General features: G+C 34.0%; 1 protein-coding gene across 1 annotated transcript; it reads left to right on the top strand.

Moving 5' to 3' along the window:
- The first annotated feature begins 467 nt into the window (after positions 1 to 467).
- On the top strand, positions 468 to 11,699 carry LOC120150895 (putative disease resistance RPP13-like protein 1). Its single transcript, XM_039163497.1, has 4 exons — positions 468 to 515; positions 566 to 4,052; positions 11,380 to 11,471; positions 11,541 to 11,699. The coding sequence occupies exons 2-4, from the start codon at positions 566 to 568 to the stop codon at positions 11,697 to 11,699; spliced, it is 3,738 nt and encodes a 1,245-aa protein (XP_039019428.1). The 5' UTR covers positions 468 to 515.
- The last annotated feature ends 1,415 nt before the right edge of the window (positions 11,700 to 13,114 follow it).

Below are 13,114 nucleotides of genomic sequence, written 5' to 3' on the forward strand. Positions count from 1 at the left end.
AATTAAAATTATAAAAAAATTCTTCATTTAAATGGTGACACATGTCACCATATAATTAGAGAATTAAATTTATTGAATTAAATTAGGATTAAAATGATAGAATATGTAAATATTAAATATTGAATATGAATTATACTGTTTTGGTTAACTTTCACATCACGTCGTTAAATATTAACGGAAGTGACTTAATTAACAACAATTAAATAGTTAAGTGATTCGATTGATAAAATTGAAAGACTAGTGATTAAAGTGAAAAGGAGCCATACTTAAATAGTCGATGTATAGATACCCAAACTTCAATACATGAAGAAATTACAACGAAACATCCAGGAAATGAGAATTAATCAATTTCTGACTTCTCACCTACCATTAATTCCTACTTGGAAAATCACAATTCATTTCACACACTTTCCCCTAAAGAATTGGCACTGTGTCCGTTCTGTGTTTAACTTTATTGGATTCCTCTCCAAAGTAATTCCTACTTTTCCATTGTTTTTGCAGACACTCTCTTCCTGTTCTTCCTTCAAACCTTTTCTTTTCCAAGAAAACAGAAAGAAAAAGAAAAATGGCTTTGGTGGGCGAAGCATTTCTGTCGGCTTCCATTGAAGTGTTGCTTGATCGGATTGTTTCTTCCGATGTTTCCAACTTTATCAAGGGAAACAAGAAACTCGAAGCTGTGCTGCTCAACAGACTGAAGCCTATCTTGATGTCTGTGAAAGCGTTGCTGGATGATGCTGAAACCAAGCAGATTACCAACTCAAATGTCAGGAGCTGGATTATTGAGCTCAAACATGCTGTTTATGACGCGGAGGACCTGCTTGATGAGATTGCAACTGAAGCTCTTCGACGTAAGATGGAATCCCAGGATCAGACTACTGTACAACAGGTAACTTCCTTTTTCACTTCTCTGAATCCTTTCAAAGATGGGATGGTGTCAAAGCTGGATGAGATCCTTGGGAGATTAGAGTCTCTAATCAACCAAGCACACATCCTGCGTTTGGAAGTCAACTGTGGGAGAGAAAAGTCATTTCAAAGACCACCTGCAACTTCTTTGGTGGATGAGTCTGGTGTTTATGGCAGAGATGGTGAAAAAGAAGAAATATTGAGGTTATTGAACCCTCAAAATCCGACTGGAAATCCTATAGATGTCATTCCCATCGTGGGTATGGGTGGGCTGGGAAAGACCACCCTTGCTCAGTTGATCTACAATGACTCAAGGGTGGATGACTGGTTTGACATCAAAGCATGGGTGTGTGTTTCTGAAGAACTCGATGCTTTCAATGTCACCGAAACCCTTCTTGAAGAGATCACTCGTAGCCGTGATGATAGCCAGAGCTTAAATCAGCTTCAGCTTAAACTAAAGGAGAAGCTGTCCGGAAAGAAATTTCTATTTGTTTTGGACGATGTTTGGAATGAAAAATATGTTGACTGGGAGGAGCTCAGGATTCCATTCAATTCTGGGGCACAAAACAGCAAGATTATTGTAACAACACGGAGTGGGATTGTTGCATCCATTATGAGGACTCTTCCAACTTATCGTCTTGAAATCTTATCCGATGATGATTGTTGGAAGCTATTTGCTAGCCATGCATTTGTTGGTACAAACCCAATCAATCATCCAAAGCTGAAGGCCATCGGTGAAGCAATTGTTAAAAGATGTGACGGTCTCCCTCTGGCTGCGAAAACTCTGGGAGGTCTCCTACGTTGCAAACTAGACGCTGCTGAATGGAGCAAAATATTAGATAGCAATTTTTGGGACATACCAAATGATTCATGTATTCCAGCACTGAGATTGAGTTATTATTATCTTCCCTCCCATTTGAAGCGTTGTTTTGTTCACTGTTCAATTTTCCCCAAAGACTATGAATTTGGAAAGGAAGATGTTATTCGCTTGTGGATGGCTGAAGGTCTTTTAGAGTTTCCCAGAGACAATGGTGATGTGGAAGAACAAGGTAACGAGTACTTCAAAGAATTAACATTGAGGTCATTTTTTCAACAATCGAAAAGGAAGAAATCTTGTTTCATCATGCATGATCTAATCAGTGAGTTGGCTAAATCTGTTATCGGAGAATTTATTTGCAGATTAGAAGGTTGTGGTGGTTCTTCTGAAATAAAAGAAAGGACTCGTCATTTGTCAAATGTCCGAGAACACTATGATTTGAGAAAGAAATTCGAGAATGTACCTAAAGCAAAATCTCTGCGTACATTCATAGCTCTTCAAACATCATGGCCTCCGTCTTCATTTGTTAGCAATGTGTTAATGCGTGATTTGTTGGTGAAGCCAAGCTTACGAGTGCTTTCTTTGGCTGGGTATGAGAATATCAATGAATTGCCGGAAGAAGTTGGTAATCTGAAGCATTTGCGGAATTTGGATCTCTCAAAAACATCAATTAAAAGGTTGCCAAACTCTTTGAGTACATTGTATAATTTGCAGACCTTAACATTGGTTCATTGCTGGTATCTTGTTGAGTTGCCAGAAGACACGAGGAGATTGGTGAACATGCATTATCTTGATATTAGGAGAACAAAGTTAACGAGGATGCCAAAGGGATTGGGTGAGTTGAAAGATATTCGAATATTAATAGATTATGTTTTAGGCGACCACAATGGTTCAAGCATTAATGAGTTGGGAAAGCTGAAGCATCTACGTGGAAGACTTGCCATCTCAGGTCTAGAAACTGTTGCACTTGCAGTGGATGCCAAAGATGCCAGTTTGAAGGATAAGATGCATCTTAAGGTGTTGGAGTTGATATGGCATGAAAATAATGATGGTGATTCAAAGCATGACAGGGAAGTTCTTGAACAATTGGAGCCTCATTTAAACTTGAAGCGTCTTGAAATTACAAGTTACAATGGCACGAGATTTCCGGAATGGGTGGGGCATTCTTCCTTCTCAAACATGGTATCTTTGAGTTTAAGAAATTGCAGGTTTTGCCAGTCTTTGCCACCGCTGGGGCAATTATCATCTTTGAAGTCTCTTTCCATTTCTGGGTTCAGTGGAGTGGTAACAGTGGGTGACGAGTTCTATGGGAGTGGACACACTTCGACTGTACCATTTGGATCTCTTGAAACTCTAAGATTTGAGGAAATGTGCGAGTGGGAAGAATGGTTTTGTGGGAGTGATGACGAAGCATTCCCTCTTCTGCAAGAGCTAAGCATCACTAATTGTCCCAAGCTAACCAAGTCTCTGCCCAAAGAACTCCGTTCTTTAAAGAAACTTGTGATTAGGCGTTGTGGAAATCTTGGAGGTGTTCTTCCAAGGGCACCGAATGCTTGTGGAGTTGAGTTAGAAGGATGTGATGCATTGCAATTGGAGCCATTGCCGTGCGGACTTCGAGAGTTGCGAATCACAGGGTCGACTATGAATGATTCCACGTTGGAACAGATGTTGCAACAATGCACTCATATTGAAGAGTTAAGAATGTGGAATTGTTCTGGTATCATATCCCTTCCTGAAGTTAATGTTCCTAATACGTTGAAGCAACTGGTGATCGTAAGGTGCGATGGCTTTGATTATTCCAAAATATTATTGTATACATCCCTTGAATCCTTGAGCATACAGAGCAGTGAGTGTCATCCACTTGAAGAATTATGTTTGCCATTAGGATCGTTTCCTTCGCTAAAAAGGGCTACTATAAGGGGATGTGAAGACTTGAAGTTAATTGGTGGTTTAGGGGGTACTCACCGCCAGCATCCAGCATGTCTGGATTCTTTGACTATCGAATTTTGTCAAAATTTGATATCTATTGGAATTGAAGATGGATTATGTGTCACCAATTTGACCCGACTTATTCTTTATGATTGCGTAAGTTTAAAGTCATTGCCGGAGCAAATGAACTCCGTCTTTCCATCCCTCGAGTCGTTGGGCATAGAGAATTGTTCAGAAATAGAATCAGTTCCAACAGCGGGTTTGCCCTCCAAATTAAAAACAATTGGTATCTCAAGGAGTGATAAAGTAGTTGGGAGCATGATAAGTAGGAGAAGGGAATGGAGTTTGCAATCACTCCCTTCACTTACATCTTTCAGTTTCTCAGTTAGAGAATTGGAGATGGAATCTTTTCCGGATGAACTTTTGTTACCCTCTTCTCTTGAATTTCTCGGTATCTGCGGTCTTCAAAATCTGGAGCGTTTGGAGTGCAACCTCACCTCTCTTTCTCGGTTGGATATCTTCAACTGTCAGAAGCTTCATTCCATACCGGAAAAGACGTTCCTTCCCTCTCTTTCTGAGTTGAATATCAGAAACTGTCCGAAGCTTCAGTCCGTACCGGCAAAGACGTTCCTTCCCTCTCTCTTTCTGTGTTGAATATCAGCAAATGTCCGAAGCTTCAGTCCATACCGGAAAAGACGTTCCTCCCATCTCTTTCTCGTTTGTACATTGCAGATTGTCCCTTGCTGAAGGAACGTTACCGAAAGGAGAAAGGCAGAGATTGGCCCAACATTTCCCACATCCCTCTCATTGTAATTGATGAGGAATTCATTACATAGAAAGGTTAAGGCAGGGATGGAGTGAATTCTTTAGGTGATGCTAGGTGAGACCCATTCCGACTCTGCTGATTGTTGAAGCTGAAGCACTGTGGATTGTAATTTGCAGGCAAGGTCCACCATTTTCAAAATCATACTCATTTCCCAACAAATTTTAACATTTTCTGTTAAAAAGTTTAATCCGTAAAATCTTCATCTCATAAATTTTGATATTATTATTTTTAGGACTCTCAAGGTCACTTAATTATAGATTATGTAATAAGTCATTTCTTCATCTTCTTCTAAAACTTACTAAAATGATTTGAAGAAAAATGTTGATTTGTATTGCTTTTTGACTCTTTGAGTATTGCTATATTTTTCATCCAGTTCATTAGATGCACAACGAGATGAGCACTACAGTAGCACGACGCTACAATGATCAACGAACTATAATCAACGAGATGAGTGTTTTAAAGTAGATGTCAAAAAAATCATAATAATAATATAATTAATATTTTCTATAGTACGATGTTGTGATTTATTGAAGAAAAAATATTATTTTGTTAAAATGAAAAAAAAGAATATTTTAAAATTAATTGAAGAAAAAATATTTATGATAAAAAAAATAATGAAAACTATATGTTTTTCCAGGGGTAGGTTTGTTTGTTTGTAAGTAGTTTATTGTTTTACTAATTAGTATATTTTAGGATAAATTACGTATTTTGTATCTAAACTATCAATTTTGATCTATTTTTAGTACCTAAACTTCTATTTTTTTTCAAAATCATACATAACATTTAGTTTTTATTTAATTTTAGTATCTCATCGTTAAAAATTTGACGGCATTATATTTTTTATGGATAAATTACATCATTCATCACTCAACTATTTTCTCACTCCTATTTTGGTACTAAAGTTTAAAATTTTTCAATTTAACTACTCAACTTTCAAATTGCTCCTATTTTAATTACTCTAATTTATTTTATTAATAATTTTTGTGACATGACACTTTTTGTTATTATTTTATTAATATATAATTAAAAATAAAAAAATTGAAAGTTAGTGTGAATAAATTAGGAGTAATTTGAAAGTTAAGTAATTAAATTAAAAAATTAACCAAAATATGAGTGAGAAGATAGTTAAGTGATGACTGATGCAATATACCCATAAAAAGGTGTGCAAACCACCCGTTAAGTTTTTAGCAATGAGGTATTAAAACGAAATAAAAACTAAACGTTAGGTATGATTTTGAAAAATTGAAAGTTTAGGTACTAAAATAGATCAAAACTGATAGTATATATATTAAATGTGTAATTTACCTTATATTTTATAGGGAGTATATGATAACAAAAGAATAATTAGTTTTGTAAGTAGGTATTATTATTATATTTTAAATTTGTTGTTATTTATTAGTTGAAATTATGAATAATATATATGTTAGTAGTATATTTATTTCGACTTGTGTATTTTGATTTAAAATATATACGTTTTTGAATATGCAGGGAAAATGAGTAAATTTTTTTTGATGATTGTCTATTAAATGGACAAATTATAAAAATTGATGTTGAGGTTGTATTTGAATATGAAAACCCTATGAACATGAAAGTTGAATTGTGAGCACATCATCTAAATAAATAAATAAATAAAATAAATTGTGAAGTTGGATTGCAACTTTAATAAAAAAAATTAAGAAAAAAAAACTGATATAAATAATGAAGAAGGTATATATACTTACCTTCTTTGAGTTTATTGCAACTTTTACCCTATTTTTGAAAGATGAAAATGATAGTGTCATATTTTAAAAAAATAAAAAATAGGCAAATTGAATTTGAATTTCATTTATGGATTACTCACGTGAAAGGTCTCCCAAGATTCTAGAGTTTATAAAACTGCCCTAACATTTCTAAGGTTTTAAAAGAATATCTTTAAAATTGACATTTATTCAATTTAATCTCAAATTTATAACTAAAATAATAAGAAAATCTTATCAACACTACAGATTTTAGGGTGTAACAATTCAAACGTTTGTATTCATATTCAAACTTTGTTAATTTGGCCCTAAAGTCAAATAAATCTTTTTTTAGTATAATATCTCAATAAATCTTTTCTTTTCTTTTCTTTTTATCTATTTAAATTTTTCTCAAAATAAATAGAAATTCACATGTATCGTCGTTTTTAATCTCTTCTATCGATGATATGAATCTGACTAATGTAGATGTTAAAATGAAATATACTTTTTTTCCTTTATCTTTGTTGGTTTAGATTCTTTTATGAAATACACCCGAAATTTGTGAGAATAAATTTTCAACGTGAATATTTTTCATATCAAGATTCAATTTTACATCGTCCACCGTTAGATCAACTTGAAACTAAGAATGACAATGGGACAGACAGATTGAATTTTTTATTGCTTTAACCCTGACTCGACATTTAGAATGATTATACCAATCTTGAACGTGCCCCGAGCTTTGGAGTGAAGGCCTGTCCTCGAGCAATGGAAGCAGAACATGAAATTGAGAATGCTGGCAGAAAAGTCGATGGATTGAAGCGAAATCTAGGGATTGAAAGAGCATTGGCTAAACTGAGTGAATGGCAATGTATTGAGAACATTGACCAACTCTCCCAAAGCAGAAAACTTTAATATAAGAAATTTGGCACAAAACACAAAAGCAAACAATTCCCGCATCCATTCAACCAGTCCCCTTTGTTTCTCTTTGAAAAATCACTGGCGAATTTACAATCAAACTTCCAGGAAATGAGTATTAATTTCTGACCTTCTCAGCTTACAATAATTACTACTTGGAAGATCACAATTCATTTCAAACACATTCCCCTCAACTTTCCCAATCCTGCCAAAGAATTGGCAGTGTGTATGTATTCAACTTTATTGGATTCCTCTGCAAAGTAATTCCTACTTTTCCATTGTTTTTCCAATCATTCTCTTCATCTTCTTCCTTCAAACTCTTTTCTTTTCCAAGAAAACACAAAGAAAAAGAAAAATGGCTTTGAGTATCGGTTTGGGAGGCAAACATATATGTATGCTTTATTTCAGATTTAGTAGGGATAAATCTATCTTAATCAAGTCATGAAAAATAATTGAATGAATTGATGTTATTTATAACTAATTAATAATAAGTCATGTTACTTAGTGAATAAACTTAATTTTTGGTTTAAAGATGCATCCATTCAATCATAGCTAGTTAACAATTCTCTTCATGAAAAGATTAAATCCTTTTATCAAAAGAATAAGTCCTTTAATCGAAAGGTTATGTCCTTTCATCGAAAGGTCTTAACCCTTCCATCCATTTCCTCTCCCTATATATAGGATAGTTGAGGCACAAATCTTAGACACAATTTTGAGACACAATTCACAATGTTGAATTAGAAAAAGACTTAGAAAGTTTCTTCCAAATTCGCTCTTTCCGGTGATATAGAAAGACAAGATTGTGTTCGACTGATCACTACGGTTATGTTTACTATTGTGATCATTTGTTGTTGTATCTTGGGAGACCGAAGTCCAACGTTACTCAAATCACCAAGGAGAAGACGAATTTGTTTTAAGGAAACTGTTCATATAGGCCTCAACAAAAATCTTTCTTCGATTTATCTTACTTTACTCATCCGATTTCATATCTAAATATGAGTAAACAAATCACGTTCCTCTATTTTATTACGCTTCATTCGATTATATAATAATATTTATTATTATTATTATTTTCTCAGATTAACATTTTGTCTAACAGTCATCCTTCTTCTTTGGCTTCAGCTTCTTGTTAAAATATGTCTTCAATAGTGAATTCATTTTCTTCAATGGGTGGCTTTCAACATCATTAAGTGAAATTCTAATAAAAAATTGTTCTTTTAATGTTGTTTCTTGTTGGGTTTCTTTCACTATATTTTCATGTTCTTTATCTTAGCATTCTACACTTGTTTCTTCTACAAGTTCGACACTTTCATCTTTTAGCAAAACATATTCAACCCCTGTTTCAACTTTTGGGATTTCTCATTCTTCATTTGCTTCACAAGAAACAAATATTTCACTAATTTCACTCACTTCATATTTCACTAATTTCACTCACTTCATATTTCATTTCAACTTCCATAGTATTCTCTTGGACTTGCTCGTCTTGTTCTTTCAAATTCTCTTCACTTTCATTATTAACCTCTGTTGCTTCTTCATCTTCTTCATGTTCATCTTTAGGGATTGGAGTTTCCCATAAATTATTAGCAAGGGCAGCCATTTTAACCAGATCATATCTACATCCCATCAACAACAAAGCTTCTTCTTATTTTTCATGTTCATTTTCAGACATTTGACTCACCAACGTGGAGGTCAACCTAGTCCAAGTAAGCAGATAACAGTCCAGTTATGCTTTTCATCATGCATGTTAACAGTTGTTAACGTTGAGTGACTAATTTGTAACAAACGATAACACTAGTGATCGATTTGTGACTTTTGAAATATCAGTGGTAAAAACAAAAATTTACTCAAATATTTGTGACCTCATAATATTATCTTGCATTTTCAAACTTATAAGGATAAATTACATCGTTTCTCACTAAACTTTATTTTCTCTCTCATATTTTATTCATTGAACTTTCAATTTTTTCCAATTTGCTCATTGAACTTTGACATTGCTCTTGTTTTGGTCACTCCGCCATTAAATAATTAACGGCGTTATGATATGACACACGACATCAAAACAACGTCGTTTTTAAAAACTAAATTTCTACCAAAATGACGTCGTTTTGCATATATATAAAACCCAAAATTTTCTTCATTTCCTTCTTTTCTTCTATTTATTCTTCTTTTTATTCCTTTCATTTTCTCTCAACATGGTAGAATTTCGACCACCATGTCGACCACTGTCGGTCACTGTTGACAGTGGTCTACAAGCCCCAATTTTTTCCACCAAACTCGTTTTGTCTTCTTGGACGTAAATCTAGTGTTCATTTAACCTAAAAATCCCTTAAACTTCATGGATCTAGCGTTGAATCTTTTGATTTTTTGTTCTTTGGTCTTTGTCGTTCGTCGTTGAACCGTTGTTCTCGCTCCTCTTTTATACATATATCACATCCCTCTTTATTCTCTATTCTCATTTTCCCTTGTTTTTCTTTACTAAAAATTGGTGACACATAATCCATCTTGATACTATCCACGAACGTAAATTGCGTATCCAAATTCAATCTGACGGTCTAAAGATAGGAAAATCAGCATAATAACAAATAAGTGTCATCTTCATCAGTTGTTGCGATGTCAAATCCAACCCTGGAAAAAGAAAAAACGAAAACAACAGCCAAACTACCGAAAAACATTTCATAAAGGCAGGAAAAACGTGTCATAAAGACAAAATTATTAAAAATAAAAAACAAGAAAAAAATAATGATACGCTATAATAAAACAAAGAAAAAAATAATAAATAACGATGGTCGACCATTAGCACCAAGGTTGGTGTCGTCGCTGATCATAAAGATGAAGAAAAAACTAATGGCGACTAAAAAAATAAAGACTTTAATTATCAAAATTATTTAATTAATATATTATTTAATAGAAAAAGATTAGGTTCCAAGTGAGACTTTAATTTGATATGATTTTTTCTTTTTAATTTTTTTCATAGTGTTGTTAATTAATATTTTTTTTGAATCAAGTGTTATTAATATATTTGAATTAATAACCTTCGATATATATTTTTTTGAATAAATTAATAACATTATTAATTATTATATAATAAGGAATAAAAAAATTAGATTTCAAGTGAGACTTTAATTTGATATGATTTGTTTTCTTTTTAATTTTTTTCATAGTATTCTTAATATATTTGAATTAATAAAATTATTAATTGTTATATTTAAAGTGATTATATAAATTTAACCGTAAGAAAATTATATGAATTATTTTTATTCTAAGAAATCTATCAACAATGAAACTCAAATTATCTTTATAATGGTAATTTGACAAATCAAATCATTTGGAAGGATTTTATTTCTATTTGAAATTTTTGAGATTGTTGTAATAATTTTAACATCACTCCATAAAATTTTAAAAATAGAAGAAATTATGTTTATTTGGATATGAATCACCTAAATTTTTTATTATTTTAATAAAATTTTATTATTAACTAAAATTTATTAAAACAACGATAATCAATCATTTACAATATACAAATAAAAAAATTAAATATTTTTTACATGTATACATCCAAAATCAATTAATTACCAAAATTATTTGTACAATTACTACTGTGTCTGTATTCAACTTTTTTAGATTCCTCTTCTTCCTTCGAACCTTTTCTTTTCCAAGAAAACACAGAGAAAAAGGGGGGGGGGGGTGGCATTGGTGGGCGAAGTCTCGGATTATTCCAAAACATTATTCTATACATCCCTTGAATCCTTGGATATAACAGACAGTGAGTGTGATCCACTTGAAGAATTATGTTTGCCATTAGGATCGTTTCCTTTGTTAAAACATGTTACTATATGGGGATGTGAAGACTTGAAGTTAATTGGTGGTTTAGGGGGCACTCACCGCCAGCATCCAGCATGTCTCGATTCTTTGAGTATCTTTTCATGCCCAAATTTGATATGTTTTGGAATTGAAGATGGATTATGTTTCTCCAATTTGACCCAACTTACGCTTTGTGGTTGCATAAGTTTAAAGTCACTGCCGGAGCAAATGAACTCCGTCTTTCCATCCCTTACGGAATTGCAAATATGGAGTTGTCCAGAAATAGAATCGGTTCCGAAAGCGGGTTTGCCCTCCAAATTAAAAAGTATTGATATCTCAGAGAGTGATAAAGTTGTTGGGAGCATGATGAGTAGGAAAAAGAAATGGAGTTTGCAATCACTCCCTTCGCTTACATCTTTCCGTTTCATATGTACAGAATTGGAGATGGAATCTTTTCCTGATGAACTTTTGTTACCCTCTTCTCTTACATCTCTCGGTATCTCTGGTCTTCGAAATCTGGAACGTTTGGACTGCAAGGGCCTTCAACACCACCTCTCTTTCTGAGTTGAATATCTACAACTGTCCGAAGCTTCTGTCCATACCGGCAAAGACATTCCTTCTCTCTCTTTCTCAGTTGCATATCTTCAACTGTCCGAAGCTTCAGTCCATACCGGCAAAGACGTTCCTTCCCTCTCTTTCTCATTTGACCATTCGACGTTGTCCGTTGCTGAAAGAACATTGCCAATGTAGAATGTCAAAGCACCTTTCGGTGCAATTAAGGCACCGAAAGTAGGTGCATAATTTTTTATTTTTTGTATGGATTAATTACAAACTATAGTCACTAAACTTTAGGGTATTTATAAGATTAAGTCCTTAAGATTTAGCTATAAATACCCTATCCCATTTAGCTTCAAAACCATCCCAAAGCATTCTAGCTTTCTTCCAATACTAGAGAGATTTTAGAGAGTTTCTTGAGAGTTGTTTTCTCCTTTTTATCTAGAGAGAATTATCATTGTTTTCTCCTTGGTAGATCGAGAGAGGTTGTAATTCCTATTTTCTCATAGTGAAATTCTTCTACCGTTGCCCGTGGTTTTTACCCTAATTTTTTAGGGGTTTTCCACGTAAATTTTGTCTCTCTTTTATCTTCATTTTTATTTTCTCAAATTATCAGTTGCGATTTTGCTCTATCCGATAGCCGTCTTCCGCAACAATTGGTATCCGAGCTAGAGTAGAGTGTGTAATATCTGCTTATTGTCTTTGTGGTTGCCACCAAAAGGTGGATCCTCCAACATAAGAAAGTAAGAAGTTATTACCCATTCTTTGAAGGTTCCAGAGAACTATTCACAATAGTGAAATAGTGGGAGCTATCCGTAAACGAAGCAATGGCAACGAAATTTGATATTGAAAAGTTCAATGGGAGAAATTTCTCATTGTGGAAATTGAAGATGAAGGCCATCCTGAGGAAAGACGGTTGTCTAGCAGCTATCAGCGAAAGGCCAGTAGATTTCACAGACGACAACAAATGGATCGAAATGGACGGAAATGCTATGGCAAACTTTCATCTAGCATTAGCAGATGAAGTATTGTCAAGTATCGAGGAGAAGAAGACATCTAAGGAGATATGGGATCATCTCACCAAACTGTACGAGGTCACATTGTTGTACAATAAAATTTTCCTTAAGAGAAAATTGTACACTCTCCGTATGCCAGAATCTACTTCAGTGACGGAGCACTTAAATACACTGAACACCTTATTTTCTCAGCTTACATCCTTAAGCTGTAAAATAGGAGAACAAGAACGTGCTGAACTTCTACTTCAAAGTCTACCGGATTCATACGATCAACTCATCATCAACTTGACAAACAGTAATGTCACCAGTCTAGTCTTCAATGACGTTGCAGCTGCTGTTTTACAAGAAGAAAATCGACACAAGAACAAGGAAGACAGACAAGTAAATCTGCAACAAGCAGAAGTGTTGACAACGATGAGAGGGAGATCAACAGAACGTGGCCAAAGCAGCAGTCATAAACATGGTAGATCGAAGTCGAGGAGCAAGAAGAATTTAAAGTGCTACCACTGTGGAAAGAAGGGTCACTTGAAGAAGGATTGTTGGAGTCTAAATAAAAACTCCAATCCACAAGGCAATACTGCAAACACTTCAGATGATGGAGATGCTCTATGCTGTGAAGCGTCAACCACCGTGGAAG

This window comes from Hibiscus syriacus, unplaced genomic scaffold, assembly GCF_006381635.1.
Source record: "Hibiscus syriacus cultivar Baekdansim isolate YM2019G1 unplaced genomic scaffold, ASM638163v2 tig00111027_pilon, whole genome shotgun sequence".
Lineage (NCBI taxonomy): Eukaryota > Viridiplantae > Streptophyta > Magnoliopsida > Malvales > Malvaceae > Hibiscus > Hibiscus syriacus.

Bases quoted from the DNA above. Each gene is read 5' to 3' on its own strand.
- LOC120150895 (XM_039163497.1), top strand. From the start codon at position 566: ATGGCTTTGGTGGGCGAAGCATTTCTGTCGGCTTCCATTGAAGTGTTG. The intron at 4,053-11,379 runs AATCTTTTCCGG...TGAACTTTTGTT, and splicing joins AGTTAGAGAATTGGAGATGG to ACCCTCTTCTCTTACATCTC. The intron at 11,472-11,540 runs TTGAATATCTAC...TCTCTTTCTCAG, and splicing joins ACACCACCTCTCTTTCTGAG to TTGCATATCTTCAACTGTCC.